This window comes from Vombatus ursinus, unplaced genomic scaffold (assembly GCF_900497805.2).
Source record: "Vombatus ursinus unplaced genomic scaffold, bare-nosed wombat genome assembly UNPS02014946.1, whole genome shotgun sequence".
NCBI lineage: Eukaryota > Metazoa > Chordata > Mammalia > Diprotodontia > Vombatidae > Vombatus > Vombatus ursinus.
The window spans coordinates 396416-420122 of NW_020954724.1; the positions used below are offsets into that span (position 1 = coordinate 396416).

General features: G+C 35.5%; 1 protein-coding gene across 8 annotated transcripts in view; it reads right to left on the bottom strand.

The window, feature by feature from the left end:
• Positions 1–1386: 1386 nt before the first annotated feature.
• TFEC (transcription factor EC) overlaps positions 1387–23707 on the bottom strand; it is a 90257-nt gene continuing 67936 nt past the window's right edge. For 6 of the 8 annotated variants that reach the window (XM_027845046.1, XM_027845041.1, XM_027845039.1 and 3 more), the window contains 5 exons: positions 21316–21427; positions 19919–19975; positions 12491–12566; positions 6430–6577; positions 1387–5338 (listed from right to left, as the gene is read on the bottom strand). In XM_027845046.1, the coding sequence (XP_027700847.1) occupies positions 4958–5338; positions 6430–6577; positions 12491–12566; positions 19919–19975; positions 21316–21427 (774 nt within the window). In that variant the 3' untranslated portion in view covers positions 1387–4957. The remainder of the gene's footprint in view (positions 5339–6429; positions 6578–12490; positions 12567–19918; positions 19976–21315; positions 21428–23707) is intronic. The other 2 variants (XM_027845040.1, XM_027845044.1) reach the window with 2 other exon arrangements.

Genomic DNA, 23707 nt, shown 5'->3' on the forward strand with positions numbered 1-23707 from the left:
TGGAAGGCAGCAAAATAATTTGTTTCTTTTTATTGGCATATATATGCATTTCATGAATTAAATGAGAGGATAGTTTGATTCTTTTTCCTTTTGTATCATCATCTTTTTGGTTTTTGCTCTATGACCCTTGCTTTCAAATATCTGTTATATAACACAAAATATTTTTCTTTCAATATATAAACAATGTCATTAAAATTCAGAATTATTTCTTTCTGGGAACACAACCTTAGAAACACAGAAGCCTTTCACTTCTTAAGTCCTGAGTCATAAATGAGGAAACTGCAGTTTTTACAAAGGATTCATCAGTAGAAAAGATACTGAAAATAATTTGGATATATGCTATTACACATGTAAATCCCTTGTAAGAAAAAGGTGAGAGAAAAAATTCCATTTATATATGTAAAGCAGTAGACAGCAGTATCTCATTGCTAAATTGGATGGGTACTAGGAAAGAATTAGCCCACCCCACCTTGGAATGACTTTCTCTGAGAGTTTCTCAAGTTCAGTAGCACTCCCCTTCTCCCGCCCCTCCACCTTCCTTCTGAATCTCCCAGGGAAAATGTAGTGCAGCACCATTTTAAGGACAGAATTCTTTTCTCACTTCCTGACCAGACTATTCCAGTTTCACCTTAAAATAAATCACAGAAGTATTTAAAGTATGGGGATGCACAATGACTAATGAACCATGGAGTAGTTTCTACTATTAATCATAAAGGGTACATAATTTAACGCATAATAAATCATTTATCAGGTCATATACACACCAAAAAAAGCTCATTATGTAATGTTCATTCTATAAACTATTGAAATCGGTATAATTTTAGGTCACCCGAATTCAAATTTTAATGCACTCGTCTTGGAAAAGTAGTATATTACAATTTTTTTTTGAAGTGTAAAATTAGTCATTATGAAGATTTTTTTTCTTTTTTTGAAGGATGGGGGATTTCACAGTGGTGTCATACATCTCTGATTCTGGCTAGGTAATCCTGAAGATTGTCAAAGTTACATGTATTTGTAAATATCTATATGCTTTGTCCTGTTTAGATAACATGAAAAAAGAAACAGATTTTTCAGGTGTATTTTCATCTACTTGTTTGGTATCACTACATAATTAAGTTATTAATTTGAGAACTAATACCTTTATATATGTGTGAATGGCAGTGAAGTCTTGGAATCAAAAGGTTTGTTGTTGTTCAGTCATATCTGACTCTTCGTGACCCCATTTGGGATTTTCTTGGCAAAGATACTGGAGTGGTTTGCCATTTCCTTTTCCAGGTCATTTTACAGATGAGGAAACTGAGGCAAACAGGGTTAAGTGACTTGCCCAGAGTCACACAACTAGTAAGTGTCTGAGGCCAGATTTCATCTCAGGTCTTCCTGACTCCAAGCCCAGCACTCTATCCACTGTATCACCTAGCTGCCCTTGCTGAATCAATAGGACCCAGGTTCAAGTTCTGCCTCTAATAAATACTAGCTGCATGGCCATGGATAAGTCATTGAACCTCTTAGCATTCTAGATATCCCCCAAAGATCATAAATTGCAGAAAAGATACCAGATAACCCCTGATGAAGGGCTTTACTGCACTAGGAATTCCCTACACTAATGAAATCATGGTGGACATTTTATATATGTGTCTGGGTATAGAGTATGTATGTGATTAAGAATATTGTCTATTAAAATCCCCAATTGGGAATTAAAATCCCCAAAAAGAAGTTCTTCTTACTCCCAGAAATCAATGCCTCTTAAATGCTATGAACTGACTTGTAGGCTATGAAATGCCTGCTTTCTGACTTCAGCTGCCAAAAAATACAATTAACAGATATTACTGTGAATCCCAAGTCACCCGACCAACCAAAATCAGGAATAATAAGCAGAGCAAATCAAGGTGCCTACAGCCAAATAGTTTAAGAGGTTTCAGTATTGTATTCTCCAATGAGTTTAAAGCCCATCGTAGGGAAAGGCAACTTGAAAATTTGAGGTACGAAGTGGGAAGAGAAAAGCCTATTTGACCCAACTCTACCCACTTCACCATTTCTTTTTGCTATTTATCCTTTGGTGTTCCTTTATCTACAGTTGGGTTTCCCCTCCCCCACCTCAGCATCCCTGCTCTCCAATCTTTCTTCCCCTTCCTCCATTTCACTGGCCTTGACACACCCCCACTCTTCCTTTGCTCCATCTTTAAAAACCCATTACCCATTTTACAATCCCTCCACAGCAATTATAATCCTGCAGCAGCCACTGCTGCCCTGTAGTTATTAGTGCCATCTCCAGCCCTCTTTTGGGCATGCTTTGCTTTCAATTTTTTGTATGCAGTCCTTATTAGTAGTAGTGATTATGAAGAGGAACAGTTGCTAGTACTACTCCAACAGACCAGAGACGTCTTGAACCAGCAGAGGCAGGCAGGATGACAATGTTTTAATGTTTTAAGACTGCAGAGCATGAGAGAATAAGCAATGAGAAGAGAGCAGAAAGCAGTCCCTACCTAGCAAGTCATGTTACTCATCATTCTAAATTATGGAGTTCCTCCTTTTCACTTGGAAATGTCAAATTAATTACCAAGGGGTAGGTTTTCATAGCAAAGGTAAATCAACAAGCATTAAGTGCCTACTATATGATAGGCATTGTATTAGACATTTTCATAAACTGGAAGGTTGATTTTGTAAATAAAAATAGGGTCCTGGAAATGATGTTATGAGTATAACTTCTTAATCTCATTTTAATCCTTGTTTTCTCATTCTAATCTGAAGATGTAGGTAGGATAAATTTGTCTGTCTTTGTGGTCCTCTGAGGAAATTAAGACCACTGCCTCTAAATCCAAGACCTGAATTACAGTCAAAGAAAAAATTAATTTTTTGGTGGGGGAAGAGGAGTAGAATGGATCATAGAAACTAAGCGTAACTCCTTTAAATTGCCCATGATCTCAATTACAGAAACATTCCCATCTCAAAACATATACTGAATAGTATTACATGCCTATATTTTCCAGATAAAGAAATACATTCATTCACTCACTCAGTATAACAAATATCTATAAAGTGATGAGTGATAAAATTTCTTTAGTCATTTCATAAGCATTTTAAACTATGGTTCCTGACAGTATATAATCTAGCAGTTTTTGTAGGATGTAATAATTTTCTGTTTTATTGCATCTAAATTCTTCTACCTAGTTTTCAAGGCCTTCTATAATTTCTTCTACCCAATCTATATTCTTAAATGCACCCTTAACTCAGGTCAGGAATGTAATTTTCTTTGCCTTGCTCATATTATTCCAGTTACCCTCTTGGATGTACCAACTGCCATCTTCTCCAAAGCCTACACATCATCTTCAAAGTTTAAATCAAGTTCCAGCTCTTCCTTGAAGCTTTCCTTTGTCACTCTGTCCTTCCCTGATCTTCCTCTCTTTTGATTTTCTGAAACATTTGGAGTCTATACTCTGTATTTCAGATGTTAATTATATTTTGTCCTATGTTGGCTCATGTATGTCAGTCTTATTGATTAGACTATAATCTTCCTGATGGCAGAGGCCAAGACTTATACTTCCCTCTGTCTCTTTGTGATGAATAAAAAAGTGCTAAGCATTGAGCTCTTGCTAAGTACTCATTAAAAAGTTGCTAATGAGTTACTTGCTTAAATGAACTAGGTACCCCTTATTAGTCTTTTTGGTAACTCAAGTCTTAAAATACAAAAGATACTCAGAAGATACAAATTTGCACGAATTAATCTAGGAACCCAAACTCACAAAAATTCTCCAAGTTCTTTTAAAGGCAATACCTTCCTCTGGGAATGGATAGAAATAAGTAGCAGTTTTAAAATCTGTTGGTTCACCCAATACTTTCATCATCATCTCCATCAGTGATTACTTAGTTAATACCTAATGTTAGTCACAATCATAATTTTTAAAAGGTGGACTACTAAAGAAACACTTGAAGTCATAACTTATTGCTAGTCAAAATAAACATCTAATCATAATTTAATGTCATTTCCTATAATCAAGCACTTTTCTTTCCTGATAAAGAAAAGAAAGATATGATTTCTCAAGCTGACTACAAAGTCAGAAGGGTAAAAAAAGAAACGAATAGCATTTTTTGAGACAGTCATTTTAGAGGTGATGTGACATAAGCTCACTTTTTAAAATGTTATCATGAGCAGTGGGATGGGAAAATTATGTATCATGTTCTTTGTTCTAGACTAAATGCATCTGTCATCAACTACACTGTGAGGCTTTGAGAACAAGTGAAGTGAAAATGGCTAGAAGAATTAGGAACAATTTGTTAAAGTGCTTGGGAATTTTCAGCACTTTGCTTTGGAAAATGTCCAGTGTTTACTGTAGATTTAATTCTAATTATCCAGGGGCAGATGTTCCATTTTGTAATACATCTCCATTTGGCTATGGGCTCTCATTAGCATGTCCACCAGAGGACAAGGGGGAGCCAATGAACCATAAATCTATCAATCTTGCTGCTCATAAACTGATTTTTTTTTAATGTTGGGCAATGGACAAGATTGAAATGAATGACAAAGTAGAGGTTTGAAGTTTTCATTGACTATAATCGATTCTATCCATAAGCACTTAGCTCAGTTTCTACTTTCAAACCTCAGTGCAGGGCTAACTCCAAAGTAGAAGTCTGTATCCTATGTTTATTTCTTAGTTATAATTTTCACACATCCCTTCCTGGGAACCATTTCAATATTGGTTGAAAACTTCAGAGAGAAAGAAGTATCCATGCAAATGAGGTAACTTTAGCCAAAAATATTCCTCCAACTTAATTTTGCATCTTCAAGCAGTCTCCTCCTTCGCTTCAACACTCCTCAAAACCCAGTTTGCCATGAACAACTTATTCTGTTACAAAAATTAAGCCTCAGCAATATACCAGACTCAGAGCATAATCACATAGCACCAGCAGAGAATTCCTTCCCAATGTGAAGATAGGGTCTGTTCAGTTTTTTTTTTCTTTTTTATAGCTCATCTCCATCATCTGTGCTAAAACTACTTCTCCTACTGCTGTCTTTGGATACTGTAGGTGAAGTGGCAGATAGCAGAGGATCTGTTCCAAATGGAGATATTGAATCATCCAGTAATATATGATCCAATCTTTGTTCCTCTTTCAAGGCAGCACTAAATGATAAATCAGTAAAGTGTGACAGGGGATAAGAAAAAGCCATGGATCCATCGCAGAGGTCAGATCTTGATCCCTGAGCCAGAGTCAGTTCTTGGGAATAATCGCCTGATTTATCCTCTGGATAGGTCTGATGATTGGCGGTATGGGCAACCAAATCAATTGCACTGTGTGAAGAGATGATTGGCAGACCATGTGCCCGAGCTTGTATTTCCAGTTCCTGTAGGTTGAAATAACAATTCAGTAAGTACTTTGAATGTAAATGTTACAATGTAATGCTCTCCAGAATTAGACCCATACGATTAATAGGTATTCATATTGTGAACTGTTATGCTATTAAATATTATCACTATTAAAAATTGCAATTCTGCCCCCCCAAGGGAAAAATTATAGAAACTAGTCTATTTCTAACTAAAAGAAAAAGAAAAAAATATTTAGCTCCCCTCTTCTCACCAATCCTGTTGTTCCCTGGAAATCTGAAGAACACAAGACAGTCCCATGTTACCACAGAGCCTCTTGGAGGTTATGGAAAAATCAATGATTTATTTGAATTGAATAACTTCGCACAACAGTCCTGGACAATTTTACATAAAGCTAGCAAGTACTATACCGGCAATATGCATACCATCTTAAGCAGAAGAAAAAAAAACCTTGAGGAGTAAGAACTACGAAAATCCATATTCTGGTACTTTGTGTCACATGTACAGGTGATGAGTGACTAAATATTACCTGGCACAACATACCCTGAGGCAAAGCAAACCATAGGAATGTTACTAAAGGAAAAAAAATGGGGGGAAGAATTTAGTGTCCTATATTATTTTGAGAAATAAAGGTGATACTTAGTATAAAGTATAATACATACACACACACACACAGCCGTGTGTGTATGTGTACATGCGTGCATGCATGCACCTTTTGGCTGGAAATATACTGTGCAAATGGGATAATCACATATTCCCAAAATTTTGTAATTAGTTCTCCAGATATACACACACACACACACACACACACACACACATATATATAATCCATAGTTACATAGTTTTGACTAGCAATAACATATGCATAATTTATATATATAGTTCTCCAGATTATGTATATATTTTAAGGTCATCATAATTTTGGATTTTATAACTAAAAACCAACTTAAACAACCTGCTCTATGAATTTGCAGAGGCATTTCAAATTGTCCTTCAGAGAGGAGGGAAAAAAAGGGAATGAGGAAAAAAATAAATGAGGCCAATGAATAAAACTGATGATGGGAAAATGGTGCATAAGCTTCGCGGTTCATGGAAACATTCTTATAAAAACCTGAATTCGAAGTAGAAGCTGTCGGTTAACCAGCTCTAATTTCTTCTGCCTGTGTTCTAATTCTCGGGCTCTCTGTTGTTCTTTTTGTAGCCACTTGATGTACTCCACTGAGGCTTTTAAAATAGTTCCTTTGTTCCAGCGCATATCACTGTGGAATGTAGAGATAACCTTTTCACAATTGTGCATGTCAGCAGAATTCATAAGAACTTACAAAATCTTTTACATTAATATGAAATAATGATTTACATGACTATTATTCACTCTTAGATATTATTGCTTCTGAATAGAAATTTTAATAGAATAGTTAAGAAGCCCTTATATAGTAAAATTAATCCCTGAATGAAAATAAGTGTCAAAAGAAAGTAATAAAGTGACTTTTTGTGGGAGAGCTAAATACAATATCATGATTCTACCATTACAGTTTTTATATTTTTAGTGAAAATTGCTTTTATTATTAACTCTGAGATTAAAATCTATGTGCAGTATTTCTGCATTAATGAACTAGGAAATGTATATTACTGAGGACTTAAGCCTAAATTTTTTAAGATCATTTCAAATATACTACTCTTTTTACCTGACTTTCTAATAAGGTTGCTTTTATGCTTGTTAGAAAAAAAATAATAAAAAAAGGTCCATACCAGTGCTGATCCTCATTGATTGTGGAACAGGCAAACTGCACAGTTTAGTGATTTACTATTATATCACTAATAAGGCAAAACTTTCTTAAATGATTTAGCAAAACTTTCCTTATGAAATGCAGCAAAATGGTTGAAAACGCTAGATGCTTATTTGAAACCAGATATTTAAAAAGGCTAAATGATATAAACACGACAGACTCAAAATCATGGAATTCTAGAGCAATCAGGAACTATAGATTAGTTTAGCTTGTTCATGCCTCTTCTACAGATGAGAAGCCTGGGACCCAGGAAGGTTATGACTTGTCCAAGGTCAAGTACATTAATTAGTGGAAGGAGTAGCATTAAAACCATGGCCTCCTGATTCCTAGTCCAATTTGCTTTCCACTAAAACACTCTGCTGCTCACTTCCTGTTAATCTTTCAGGTTTGCATGAAAGAAATGTGCATTTTATTAAAACACATATAATTTTTATTATAGAAGAAATTCCAAATCTGAAAACATGGAACAGACTATAGATTTTAATTCCTGAGAACATCTATCAGTGGAATCAAAGCCAGATGAGTATTTGCATGTATGCACTAGAAAGTGGGCATACCTTCAGTGTCATATTAAGCAGATCTAGTTAAAAATTTTACTGAATTTATAGCTAATAGGCAGTAGGGATTTTTTAATGCAGCATAAATAAATAAATAACACAGTAATACAATTGGACTTCTTTCAATGCCTGTTTTTTGAGGCATGCTAGATTTCACTCTCATAGACTGTATATGAATAACATTGAAACATAGCATATAGTCTTCTGGGGTTGAGTGGTAATATGTAGAAAGCATGCCATCTGGCATGCAAATGAATGATTTGTGTGTTATATGTAGACAACATGTAGCAGTGACTTCAGCTGTTGCACAAAGGAAAATACTTTTTAAAAAAATCACTGAAAGGGATGCGAAAGTCAAATTGCTCCTAGGGTTCCCTTCTTCACAGATGCACTGGGAATGTGTCCTGCATCAGTCACATTATAAAGGTGTGCAGGGAAACCACAGTTTCTGTCACTGCCTTTCAGAAGCATAATATCTTTTGGTCTTAACACATTGACCCATCCCACACTCTTACTTGGTAGTAGAGGTAAGCATCATAGTACAACAGAAAAAGGGCTAGTATCAGAGAGGTCTGTGTTGCAATTTCATTCCTGCCACTTGATGCCACCTGTGTGACCTTAGAGAAATCACTTAACTTCCCCAAGTCTCCTTTTGTTTATTAATAAAATAAGAGCATTGGACTAGATGGTTGTAAGATCTCTTTCATCTCTGACTCTATTATCTTAATAAGGGAACACTGGCCACTTTTATGTTACATAGAGCAGGACCTGTGGTTGAAAAATATGGAAGACTCCAAACCTAAAGATGGAAGTATGAGCAGAGAAGCCACAAGATGTCAGCTCCCTTTCCCATGTTAAAAAAAAAATCTTCTTTGCTAATTTAGAGGCTTTATGTTATGTGATTTAGATCTAAATAAGTCTTTCAAAAAGGTGGTAGGAATTATGTAACAATGGATAAGAACTAGAGATAGTTCTTATCTTCAATTTATTATAGGGTTACCCCTTACAAAATTTCAAAAACACTAACCTTAAAAATGGTTTAATCCTTGCCATTGCTTTCTTTAAAAAAAAAAATCCTATTGGGTTTTTCAATCTGTTTAAGCAATTTTCACCTGTCACTTAAGGGAATTTTAAGCAGCTAGTTGGTTGGTGGTTGTCCTTCTGGAAGAGGACCAAAATGACATCACTACGTTGGGGTCAACTGAAGTAATCAGACCAATACGAGCTTAGAAGGCTTTACCACAGGTTGGGCACAAATAGTTCATGGGAATATTTGGAGTGGAGATGTCTCTAAATTTGGGTATCTCATGTTTCTTTTGAGCTGCTATAATTCTGCTAGCAGCTAGTAACCAGTGAGGGGCACCTGATTGCTCTGCAATACCAAATCTTTTTCTAAAATAATGGCTCAGGATGTCCACCCAATGTAGGCATAAATAACTATCCAGGAACATTTTTGAAAAATAAAATGTTCTCCCTTTCTTTCCTGCCCACTCTGCCAGAAGCTAAAGTATTTTTTTATAATTTATAGGTATGATTTCACTCCTGTCACTCCCATTTTCATATAAACCCAAAACTAAAGTCACTTATGAAGACAGTCGAGGAAAAAAATAAATCAATTTCATGGATTTAAACGAATCAATTTTGTAATGTATAAATTATGGTGATTGTTTAGTATCATGGGAAAAGTATGAGTATACTGAATGAGGATTCTTTTTTTTTCCTTCATTTTGTCATCATTTAAACAACCTGAGAAAACAACAATGATGGAGGAAAATCCCTAAAGATTGAAAAAGACCTTTTTTTTTTTTTTGGTAGGACAGCTCCCACACAAGTTTAGGTGGTAGAGAGATGGTCAAACAGCTTTCTCATTAGTAAAAGTACTGTTTTGTGGTATGTTTTTCTCTCATATTTCTCAACCACATGCTTTTCTGCTTATAATTCCATATTTTCTTTCCAATAAAATATCACAAAGATATTCATATAATTCTATGGCACCATGAAATAACATTGCTCTTAGAGTCAAAAGATTTCAGGTCAGGTGTTGGCAAATCATAATTTTTCTGACCTTTGCTTTCCCTACCTATAAAAGTAAGATAATATGTACCCCAAAGAGGCAGTGTGGCTTAGTGTATAGAAAGCTGGCTCTACAGTCCAGAAAACCTAAAATCAATCTTTCCCTCTGACACACACTGCCTTTATGACCCTCCAGAAAATCGTTACGCCACAGGTTCCCTACCTCTATTGTAGATTATTATAAGTAGGAGATTTTTTTTGACCTGATAAAAGTATTACAATCTGTGTCAGAGACAGATATCCCAGAATGCAGTCTCTATTAAGTATGCTTTCAGACCTGCTATGGTGGTGACGAGACACTGAGGTTCCAAAGTTATTTCTGTGACTTAGTGGAAAGGGAATAGAGGAAAACCAGGAGGTGCTTACCACAACCCTCCACTTGGTAACTTCCTTTTAAAAATTTTTTTTGATATTTTGTTGGTGCCTTCTGTTTCCTACATCACCATAGTTATCCCAAGTACCTCTCACCCTCCCTTCCCTCTAGAACCAACCATATAACAAATAGTATTTTTAAGAGAGGAAAAAAATTAGGAAAAGTAATCAATATATTGAAAAAGTCTGAAAACATGTGCAATGTGAACCTTCAGTGGATCTCCCACCTGCAGAAAATGAGTTTGGGGTGTTGTCTGATATCTCCTCATTCAATTTCCTACTTGATCTTAATAATGCTGTTACCTTTATTTTTTTTATGTGTAGTTCTTTCTGTTTATGCAGTGTAGGGATAGTTACAGATTGCATAGTGGATAGAGCATGAGCTATAGTCAGGAAGACCTGAATTCAAATCCAGCCTGTGACACTTACTAGCTCTGTGACCACAGGCAAATCACTTAACCTTTGTTTGCCTCAGTTTTCTCATCTGTAAAATGGAGATAATAATAGCGCCTATGTCCTGGGGTTGTTGTGAAGATGAGATAATACTTTTAAGTGCCTTGAATAGTGCATGGCACATAATAAGGGCTATATAAATATTAGCTATGTTACTGTTATCATCATTATTATTACTGTGTATTGTTTTCTTGGCTCTGCTTATTTCATTCTGCATCAGTTCATAAAGATCTTTCCATTCTTCTCTGTATTCATTTACACACATCATTTCTTACCACACAGTAATATTCCATTACATTCACATACCACAGGCCATTCCCCAATTGGTGGGCATCTACTTTGTTTCCAATTCTTTGCTATCACAAAAAGTGCTGGGTTGCTTCCTATTTCAACTAATTATTCTTCCTAGGTGCTAAAAAGCCTTCAAGAGTTGTCAGTACTCTTTAAATTCAGCACCCTGGGATCCAGTTACTTTGGTTAAGTTATAATTCTGTAAGCTGGTCAAAGAGATAGGTTTAAGGACCAGATCTATAATTTCATTGTTATAAAGAATTCTCAAGTGAGAAAATTCCTTCTTTGATATACGTCAGAACTGTCTTTGCAACTTGTCTTGAATTTTGCATAGATCACTGACAAGTGGCTCACCCAGGCTTAAACAGCCAGTATGTATCAGGGGCAGAACTTTAACACAGCTCTTCCCAGTTTCAAGACTTGCTCTCTATTTTTTATTCATGTTGCCTCCCTAAAGTAAAGGAAATATTTGAGGCTAAAATAGGTAGATTCTCAAAATGCCTGAAGCTAGGTCTACATATTGAGTCTTTAAGGATTAAATCGATGTATTTATGATTAGACTAAAAAAATTACCTGCTTGCATGTAATGCAACAGAACTAATAAATTGTTTTTCTTCAAAATTTTAAAGATACAGACACCCAGGGAATGTTTAAAGTGATGTTCCTTCATTAACATCCTGTTCAAGCATGTATTTCTACATTAAATTTACTTTTCATATTACACAAAATGAGTTTGAACCGTCATTAATAGGGCCCCTCACTTTTATCATGTGTTAACCTACTGTCCTTTCTGTCCATAGGTAAATCTATTTTAAATTCAGCCTAATCTTTCCATCATGAAGCTTTGAATTTCTCTGACTTTTTCTATTTTTTTGCTTCTTCTGAGTTTTCAATTATAAAATAAGGGTCAGGCATATATAGAGGTTATAAGGTGTGTGGCATAGTAGAAAGGGGGCCTGAATTAGAATCCAGTGTAACCCTGGATAAGTCACTTATCGTCTCTGGGGCCTCAGTTTCCTCATCTGGACTGGGAAAGTTGACTAGATGACCTCTAATACAATAAGCTGAAAAGTAAAGATTGTGTTCAATAAACAGGCTACTTGGGTTGCAGAGTACCAAATGCTCAGCTTCACTGAGGTTCTGTCTATATAATCCCACAAAAGTTTTAAAACTTCACCTCATTATTTGACCTATAGGAGTTAAACTTACATAAATAATAACTTTTGTCCCTCCTATAGCTCCAGATCTTTGAGACAACTAGAAAGTTCAAGTTCACTCTAAATGGCCCAACAATATTATGTGTTGATGTACAGAATCACTCTCAAACAGGTTAAATCAGTCCATCTTCTGAATGACCTTTAATCTACCCACTATGATTGACAATATGATGCCAGATATAGAAATTCACTAAGACCTAGAAGGAAACAACCTACTCATTTCCTGTAGATTTATAAAACAACTCTCAGTGATGACATTGACCATTAGCAGCTGTAATCCTGGAATGGATTTTTAAAAATGGGTTTCTGTAATATCCTTATCTTTTCCTTGAGCCACCTAGTTTCCTAGTCATTGGTTCTTCCATTCCCCCCCCCAGTATTGAAACCATAGACATTATTATAGAAATGACTGTTGAACTCACGGATCATTAGACTTTGGAATAAGAGTGCCAAGCTCCTTGATTCGGTAATTAATATTGTACCTTCTTCTTCTTTCAACTATTAGAAAAGAAATGTTATTGATTATTCTCATTAAAGCACAGTGCAATTATGACTAGATGTAAACTTTTTTGAAGACCTCTGAAAAACAGTAGGCAAAGATTATAATTTAGTCATAAAGAGTTATAGACAAAAGAAAAAAAATGGGTGTTATTGTTCTAGAACTAGAAAGATCCTGATACTGCATTTTAAGATTCCCCAAAGTGAATTTTTCCATTCTTTTTTGTGTAGTCTACCACCCACATTAGTTTTAACTTTGTGTGTATATATAAATGGGTATATACACATATAAACATATGAGAAGTTTATGATGGGCTTGACAAGGCAGCAACACTATAAGGAATAACAAATGAGAAACAAAATTGTTTTCCAAAAATATGTGAACAAAAAAGAAAATAGACTAGTCATGTGATGAGAGTGATAGATAATCATTAGCCAACCTACCTGCTCCACTGATGTATTCACAAAATTAAAAGAAAGTGAGGAAGGACCCTAAAACATTGGGCTGATAGCCCATGATGAACTTAGACATGGTAGTGGACAAGAGTTGATCAGGATGGGCTACCACTTAATATAACTGGATAAACTACCTTCCTAGATGAGTTCACAGATCTATTTGAGTATTGATTGTGCGACTTGACACATATATTGATACCAACTAGACTATCAACCCCTAGAGAAGCAGGGACCACCTCTACCATTGCTTTCATGGTCTTCACGATAACTAGAAAAGTGCTAGTTGCATAGTAGGGGTATGCTAACTACTTATTATTTCAAAGTGTTATGTTTTTGTATTATTATAATGATTTTTAGATAACTTGCATTATAAGGTTCAACTTTAATTTATAACTTTCCAAAATGTGACGAAGCATTTTATGAGCTGTAATTTACTGCAAGCACTTTAAATAGATTAAGTTCTTCAAATAAAAACTTTCTTTGGTATGGATTTTGTCTTCTTCTGGTTTCATAGTCTCTCATAGTGACTAGTACAATACAGTATACACAATAAGTGCTTAACAACCACTATGTGAATAAATGGACTTTTCCCATATTAACTAATTCTGGCCATTGATCATTCTTGATTTCAAGCAAATTATTTCATATCACTTATAGACTTGAGCTTCTTAAGAAAGGTCAGAGGACCTTGGTTCAAATCATGCCTCTGCCCTGTTACTACATTGGGACTCTGGGAAAGTCACTTATACTTTCATGATATTGGTTTCCTCAAATTAAAAAATAGGGGGTTATACTAAATGATCCCTTTCTTCTTTAAATCTGTGATCTTAAAAAGGGGATGAAGAGACCTAAAAGGTCCCTAAAGGGAAGAATGCATCAAATCCCCCAAAGTAGATCAAGACGACATTGTAGAATTATTTTGGATCTGTTCTTGAGGACAGTAGGATAACACAAACCTGTAAGAACATCAGCTACCTTAGTGAGCACACTCTCCAAAGCAAATCATGGCTAAAGGATTTCACCTTTAGAAGTACCCTACCAAAATTTCTCTAAAAGTAGAACATAATTGATCCTCAACTCAATGCTGTTTCTTTTTGTACCACTGTTTTTCTGATGAATATAATTTAAAGAAAGGTTAAGTACAATCACTTGAAAATTTTAAGAGAAGAAAAATTAAAGATAAGCCTGAATAACAAAAGAAAATTATTTCACAGTGTATCTTAACTAATAACTATTAGCATATCCAAACATTCCACTCATATATGAAATAAATCCAAAAAAATAAGTTTCAGTTCTGGGTAAAAAGGCTTTTTCCTGCATCTAAAATAGTAGGATACATTACTCTCCTGGTTGTTTGTATAATCTGGTTGTTTGTTACTTTTAAATCCCAATACACAAAATGTCATCAGTTATTAGAATGTGCTCTATAAAATTGCTCATCTATTAGAAAGAGAAATCTAGTTCCCAGTGTTATCCATGTATGCCTTTAAAGTTGAATGATGAATGTTAGGAAATGTATTATAATTTTAGTAATATGTGAAAAGTATGTACGCTTTCAATGTTCAAAATAATTTGTTATTTCATTGCGTTGTAAGAATATATTCTAGAGCAGCTAGGTGGCACAGTGGATAGAGCTCCAGCCTTGAAGTCAGGAGGACCTGAGTTCAAATCTGGCCTCAGACACTTGACACTTACTAGCTGTGTGACCCTGGGCAAGTCACTTAACCTCAATTGCCTCACCAAAAAGCAAAAAAACAAAAACAAAAACAAAAACAAAAAACTACTCCAGTGGATGAAGATAGCACCCAAGGATTCCAGCTAAAACTCTTAAGAATCAGATACCAATATTGTTTTAAGTTAAGTGGCTTTTTTTAAATATCTAAGCTGCCAAGATTGAAGAAAGCTAGGAAGAGTTATTAGCAGCCTACCTGATTTAGGATTTAGAGGCAAGTGTAATAATAAGAGAACCAAGTACCTCCCAGATTAAGTCCTTTCCAATGGATGAAAAGTAATCATATGGGGGTAGTTCAGCAACATGTGCTGAGCTTTGATTTCAATTAGCATTTGAATCAAGTGGAGAACAAATGCAGAGATGAGTCTTCCTTTATTAGAACTAAGGGTAAGAAGAGCCATTTCTTAAAAAGATAAGTATAATACTTTAGTTCATTTTTTGAGTAATAGGCAGTAGTACATCTAGGAGAACTATCCAACATTAGAGCCTCAGTGTTTCAAGAGCACCTGTGCCTGTAACTAATGGCTACTGGGGCTTTGCCTGAGAATGAGTCATTCTATAAAGGCTCCAAATACGTCAGTGGGGCCATAAGTTTCAATATGATTTCCAAGTGAATTGTAATTTGTACAGGCTGAGTCTATGGAGGGTTCAAAAGCCCCTTCTGAAGTCTCTTTCGACTCTGAGTTTCTGTGAATCTGCAAATGGCCATGACAGTATATAAACTACAGAGAAGGGGGAGGGAAGGTAAGACCAGAGTCAAGAGAGTTCAAATTTTAATTGAATATACTGAACTAAGCCATAAACTGCCATTCTTCACTCTAATGCCAAGACTGCAATATGTCACCATTACATTCAAATTTGAAACATGTTTTGTCCCCATAAAAATTCAAGCGTATGACCTTCAAAGAAATAGAAAAATTACTCTTAGAAATAGCTCTTGAATTATTATAATCCTGCCCACTCAATGGGAGTTGGCTTGGACCATTTACTAAAACAGTTACTTTTTAAAGACTCTTAAGTAAGTCAGTGAATATTGAGCACATAGTCAGCTGGCTTAATAGCAGTTTCTATTTCCTCCTAGTTTCTTTCCTCCTGGTCAGTATGAAATAATATCAGAGGATATCCTTCATCATAGCCTTGGTACAACAATGAAATCAGTGCAGTCCTCCATAGTGCTGTTCTCATGCAACTCACCTCCAATTCTCTTCTAACCATCATTAGCACCATTTAGCTACTCAGGTTCTAGGTTCCAACTCTTTTTCTCCCCTCCTTGAGTTTCTCTCTTCTGTCTACTACTAGGAGCTAGACAATTGGCATTTGAAGTTTGCAAATCACTTTACGTATATTCTCATTTGATAAACTGTGCACCAGCCAATCAAATGCATCTGAGAAACGTTCTAATGTCAACAATCAGCCTTTTCTCATATTCTTAGGACTTTCCAGACTTGCCCTACATCTGCCCTACAACAAAATTTTCTCTTAAAAAAATGATTTTTATTGATGTCTTTTGTCTTTTTTTATATTACCATAGTTTCCTCATGTTCTGCACTCTATCTAGAGAGCCATCCCATATAAATAGTATTTTTTAAAGCCTAAGAAAGAGGAAAAACCAGCATGACTGAACAATATATTTTAAAAAATCCAAGAATATGTGCAACATGCAACACTTATGGACCTTCTATCCTTGCAAAAAAAAAAGTGAGGTGGGGGCATCTTCTCATATGTCTTGTTTAGAATCATGCTTGTTCTTTATAATTTTGCAACGTTTTTGTTTCTGTGCTTTGTTCTGATTTTGCATATGTATGACTGTTCTTTTCAATTACGTTTTTCTAATTACTGTGTATAATTCTTGCTCTGCTTCCGTTCATGTAGATCTTTCCATGCTTCTCTCTATTCATCACATTAATCATTTTTTACAGCACAATAATAATATTCCATTACATTCATGTACTGTAATTTGTTGTCATTCCCTAATTGATGGGTATCTATTTTGTATCCAATTCTTTGGTATCATAAAAAGTGCTGCTTTAACTATTTTGGTGTAGAAGAAGACTTTCCTCTTGTCAATGACTTCTTTGGATTATATGCTCAGGAACGGAACCTCTGGGTCAAAGGGTGTGGGCATTTCAGTCACTTTATTGCATAGTTAAAAACTGCTTTCCAAAGTGATTGCACCAATTCATCACTTTACCAATAATATACTAGTATTCCTATTTCTCTACAACACTTCCAACATTGACTATTGCTATCTTTTGTTTATTTTTGCCAGTTTTCAGAATATGAGGTAAAACTCGAGGTTGCTTTGATTTGCATTTCTTCTATTGTTAATATTTTGGAACATTTCGTATGGTTGTGAATAGTTTTCAGTTCTCTCCTTTGACCACATAGCTACAGGGGAATGGCTTTTGGTTAGATCTGTATTTATCTGCATATTCTTCTAGCCTATTTCTTTTTTTGGATTTGTTAGTGCTGGGCTCTGTGCATTCCTGGGGTATGGCTGGCCTGAGCTTCCTTTTATATATTTCTGCTACTTCCAGTGCTCCCAAAGTGATGTGATCCAAGGTGAGGTCTGCTCACAGTCCTGGTCTGAGCTCTGCAAGTTCCTGACACAGGTTTCTGTCTGTTGCCTTGTCCCTGGATGGGGGATTTAATAGACAACTCTATCACTATTAACCCGAGAGGCTCTGCAGGTGCAGATTGACTGAAGTGCAGATTCTGCTTTGGTATGTGACTACTGTCCTGATTTATGCTGGGCTGGAGGCTAAAATTGAGTCTCTGCTCTCCTCTTGGAAACAGAGCCACATAGCTAGCTTTTGCTTCTAAAGCATGTTCCCTGCCCAGTACACAGTATGCCATTACTCCTGTCCCCCCTGGATCTGTGACTCAGAATTGGGTAGTGGGTGACAGAGCTACCAGATGGCCCCTATTCCTGTACCCTATGCTAGTTTAGGAATCCCTGAGATCTTTCTGCCCCAGTGCTTTCTACTCTGGTGCTCAATCTCTGTCCTCTTTCAGTCCCTGGACATTGTAATGCTACTTACTGGAAGTATCTCTAAATAAACTCTCTCCCCAGTATCCTAAGATCTCTTCATCCATCTCCCTAAGCTGCTCTGGTCTGGAAAAATAATTCACAGTGACTAATTCTGTCTGGTGTGTTTTTATAGAGGAAATATGGTGAAAAGCTAGACTTCTTTTTTTTTCCTACATCTTGGATACTTAGCCCTTACCACAGAAATCTGACACAAAGATTTCTTTTCCCCTACTTGATTATTCTTTTTATCCTAAGTGAGTTAGATTTGTGTAGTAGCTTTTCAGTTTCATCTAATTAAGTTATCCATTTTATCTTTGTATTTGCCTCTATCCCTTGTTTGGTTAAGAATACATTTCCTTCCCATAGCTGTGAATTATCTACTTCTCTTATAATTTTTTTTAAAATGCTATAATCTTTAATATTATGGTCACTTATCCATTTAGGATATATTGTAGAATAGAGTGTTGGTCTAAGCTTAATTCTATAAGATATTTTTTTATAGTTTTCCCAGCAAGGTTTATCAAATAGGAAGTTCTTTCCTAAGTTATTTTTTTCTACTTTACCAAAAACTGGTTCTCATTGAATATCATTGTTTCTGATTCTCTCTTGTCTAGTCTGTTCCATTGAGCTACTTTTCAATTTTTTAACCTACACCAATTAATTTTGATACTAGTAATATGGTTTGAAGTGTGAAAGTGCTATTCTTCCTTTGTCTTTGCCTTTCTTCCCCATTACCCTTGATATTCTAGATCTTTTGTTTTTCTAAACTAATTGTCATTATTTTATCAAGTTCTATAAAATATCCCACTGATAATTTGATTGATATAGCATTAAAAGCATAAATTAACTTTGTCAGTCTTGTCATTTTTATTATATTGGCACTGCCCAACCATGAGCACCAAATATTGCTCCAGTTATATGAAAGTTGTTCTTTATTTCTTTATGGAATATACTGATCACCTCCTAGACATGCAATCCTGGGAACTGAGGTCAAAAGATAATTTCTTCTGTTGAGGAAGGCTTCTCATCTACAAACATTGCAAAGACATGTCTATGCATAGACACCATTCTACATATAGCTCACCCCTTACTTTTTTCTCATTTTGTTGCATTTGGTTGCTTGGACAATAAGACCTCATGTTCATTTAGTCAAGCTCACTTGAGAACTAAAGTACACTGTACACTTGTTATGTGTTATGAAAAGCAACACCCTCTTTTTGAAACTGTCTTGTTTTCTCAATTTAGCTATTTATTAGATGATACAATTGACTAATATGCATTCATCTGAGCTAATTTGCAAGGATTACACTGAGTGGGACTTTGGTGTCTTTAGTATTGTCAGAGGAAGCAAGAACAGAAGGAGACTCTGTTCTTATTTCTCTTACTTTAAAAGATTGCAAATTTTCCAAAGACAGTTTCATTTGGTGCAAACCTTTGAATTAGTGAGCCATAACACAGCATGTATACTCTTGGACCAATGAATGATAAAGAAAGGAAAGCAGGATTTTTCAGTATACGAAAAGATCTTGATGTTCATTCTTAATAAAATTTGGACATATTCTGTACAAAGCTGCTACAACATACATTACTTCACAATAATTTCATTAATACTTTACAACCAAACACTGGCAAATTCATGAAACTTTGCTGTAATGTTTTGTCTACTCTTCCACTTATGATGAGTCTTCTCCCTTCTACCCCTCCTCTCATGGAAAAATAGCTTCATGTAATATAACTTTAGCCTACATTGTGTTTCTATTTACCCAATTAGCAATATTAGGCAGAATATAACTATATACTTTTCAAAATTTTATTTTTTCTCAATTTCATGTAAAAATAATTAACATTTTTTTAATTTTGAGGAATTGTTTTGACATGCAATTAAGAAAAAGTAAAAATTTTAAAAGTATATAGTTATATTCTGCCTAATATCATTAATTGGGTCAATAAAAAGACAATGAAATTTTGAGTTCCAAAGTTTCTCTCTCCCTCCCTGTCCATACAATTAATTAATGTTCAGTTAATATGAAGCACCTCACAGAAGAGTCTTAGAAAGGCAGTGTATTATTTTAGTTACAACATATTCCTCTTTATCTAGTTATTTTAATTTAAAAAAAAAATAAGTATACTCACTGAGATTATGATTGTCCTTTTTTTGCCTCTCTTTTGCCAGAGCCCGGGTATCTGTTTCTGACCAAAAGCAATATTATTAAAATAGACTTTGATTCTACCTAAGTTTGGATAGCTTTACTTAATATATCTAGCAATATCAAAAGATTAAAATTAAGTGGAAGGATGTTTAATTAGATAACACCACTAATCATGCATTTTTCATCTAAATATTTGCAAATATGAAACTTTTCTAGCAAGTCATAATTGTAATTTATAGAATCTCACATGGGAAGCCCAGGGGGTCAGAAGACCACTCACCAATAGGGACTACCCTTTCCCCCTTGCCTTCATAGATATTACATAATTATTATTATTACCTAAATTTTTCAAATAAATTTAGATTTCTCTATATCCTTGAGTTGAATTTCACTTGATTTTCAAGATCCTCTTCTTGAAACATTAATTATGTCCTCTTTAGATCAGCATAACTTCTTTTTTTAAAAAATAATGGTATTAATACAATATTTCCACACTTTCTTTGAATGGGCTTATTGAAAGGTGTGTATGTGTGTGTGTGTATGTATATACAAAGAGAGAGAGAGAAATCTAATTTATTATATGAGGCAGGATTTGTCTATTTATGGCATTAGGATCTAAAGTGAGAAAAATTGGCATGCCCTAAAGAATTAAGTGTATTTCTAATGTAAACAGTCTTGAGGATCATTTTGAGCCACCAAACTAAGATCAGTGTAACCATTTAATTCTAACTCTATTTTGCTCTTGTACAACTAGACTAGGTCAGGAAATGTGGGTCCTGGCTCTGAGAATAACCAGATTTGGGAAAATCCCTTAAGTTCTGTGGGTGCATTTCTTCCTATGTAATATAGTGTAGTGATAGAAGAGATAGACACTCAGCTATTTCCTAGCTCTAGGAAGTTGAAGTGATTCTAACTTCAGTCTCACTCTTTGTGTTTTTGGTATAATGGCAAAATGCAAATGAAAGCAGCTCCACTTGGAAAGTGGAAAAACATCAACTCATTTGCTCATGACACTAAATAATCATTTTGCCTAATTATTGCACCAATTTAATTTATTGTTTTTAATCTAATATTATTTTGCTACAGCAGTTGAAAAAAGGAGAATTTCCGTCAGATTATTTTATGCAGCACAGCCTTGGTATAGGATTAGCCAGTGCCCAAACAACCAATAGCTCAGCCTGGATGATTGATCAACTGATTATCCAGTCAAAATCCTGCGTTGTGAGGAGAGGGAAAAGATATGTTGAGTTTTCCCTACTTCAACTGGCTGTGTCGATAGTGTGAACAAACACACATCATATACGGTTTCAGCAAGCATATTATCAAAACTTGGCCCATTGCTATTTTTAATAGAATATAAAAGTAGCATTGCTCTATTACCTGGGGTTTCCCTTTTCACAGGCAGAGTTGGACAGGATGCATTAGTGAGTCCCATGTTAACTGGTGAAATCCCCTGGTCACCATTGTACACATCCAAGATGCTTCCAGATAACTTTGTGAGGAAGGAGAAGAAGAAAAAGGTTTTAAAAAATCAGAACAGATTAATGACATCATCACCACCACCACGCCACTGCTGCTTCTAATATAGTTTTGACAAATTTTCCATTTATTAAATTTTGGTAAATCTTCATCAGATAGTTGGAAGGATAAAACATACTGCAAGAGAATGGGTGCTTACTACCTAGGCTAAAAGTAAGCTCTAGTGCTAACGGAAACAGAATTCTCGAATATTTTTAAATATTATGAGAGTTTTGATCTATTCCATAGCCTAGCTAAAAGTAGGAACGCTTAAGAATCATAGCTTGGGAGAAATGAATAGCACATGAAGAGAGATGGAAACTTCATTGCAAGTTAAAACTAAGGAAGACCTGTTGGGAGAATTTCTTTAAATACTAGTGTATTAAAGTATAAAAGTATTTTATTAAATGGAATTTCTTAAATATTAAATACTTAAAATACTAATTTAAATACTAAATAAATACTATTAAGCATCTCATGTTCAAAAGGAATATCACATAATAAAATTAAATGAAACTTATTTTATGAAAGGATTATTTTTCTTGTTATAGATATTTCAGCTGCATATAAACTCTAGGCTAACATCTTTCCTACTAATAAATGTATGGTTCATCCAAATAGAGCAACACTGTGTTACTTAAGGTACTTCCAAGAGAATGATTCTGTGGAATGCCATTTCTTATGCTCAATCTGAAATAGCCACCAAGGCAATATTAGAAAATCTGTTCACGTATCTGAACTCCCAAGAAAATGAATTTCAAAGCATGCTTAGAATTTGTTCTAATTATTACTGAAGAAAAAGCTATACTTTATAGCAAGAATCTGAAAGGGAACCACATTTCCATCTGAAATAACTAGATTTCACTTTAGATAGCAAACCAAGAACTGGACAATAGCAAGCTTTCCACATTCTTCAAGAACTAGGTATGGTCTCTTTCCTTGACTCAACCCATATGTCTTCAACCTTTCACTCCTAAAATCCAAGAAAGCGGCATCTCTTTCCAATTCCGAACTGCAGAGGTACCACCATTCCTGATTTGTGTTATTAAAGTCCTTGCAAGCCGATTTCTGAACCTACCGCTTAATTGAAACCGTTCCCTCAAAGGTTACCAGTGGGCTCTTAAGCGCTAGAACCCACATCCTTTTTCAAAACTCATCCTTATTGCCCTTTCTGAAGTTTTAAACAAACCCTTCCTCCCGAATCCTCTCATCATAGGAGTAGAAGATTGCAGATTAAGAACATTAAAAATGACCTCCTGTCCCCTGGCCATCTCACATGTTCTCCCTCCTTCACCTGTCTCATAAAATCTCTAACTTCCAACAAGATACTCAGGCATCACCTGTGATATGATCCCCACAAGAGCTGGCACCCTCCCTGCCTAAACGACCATGGATTTATCTTGAGAGTATCGAGGATTCTGCCTCACATCCCTGCCATTTTCGTAGCATATCTTCTCCACTCCAACCATCATCTTCACCTTCTCCGCACCAGAACCTTACACTCTGCCCCCAAAACCACCCTGGGCTCTGATTGTCATGCTTTTTGCCTTATTCTGGCCTAATATAGGCATCCACATCACTTTGAGGCCATTTCCATTCCATGCTGCTGGTCGTTCATACCTCCTCCTCTGCTTTAGAGATCCTCTTTCTATATAGTTCCTCCCTCTGCCCTCATTAGAACACATGCTCCCAGAGGCCAGAGACTTTCTTTCTTTCTTTCTTTCTTTCTCGTCACACAGCTAGCTAGTAAGTATCTGCGGCCACATTTGAATTCAGGTCCTCCTGACTCCAGGGCCAGTGCTCTATCCATTGCGCCACCTAGCTGCCCCCAAGACTATCTTTGTTGCTTGAGTTTTCAGCTCTAATACTTAGCATAGTTCCTGGCACATAGAAAACATTTAAAAAATGCTTGCTTCATCAACCTATTTTGTATTTTGGGGGGGATAAGGAAGAGTGAGGTGTTATCTCCCCCTATACTTATGTAAGTTCCTTGAAAGCAAGGACTGTTTCATTTCTGTTTTTGTATAACTTGTACCCATCACAACACCTGGCACATAGTAATACTTCCTAAATGTTTGATGTTTATTGATTGGAGTCGAAAGGAACTTGAGTGAGTTGTCCAGTCAGTGTCACACAGGTAGTAAGGGGCAGAGCTAGAATTTGATTCCAGATTCTCAGATTCCAAATCTAGTGCCCTTTCCAATGATCCATGTTACTTGGTTTCTATGAAAAAGCTCTTCCAAGTCTTCTATTT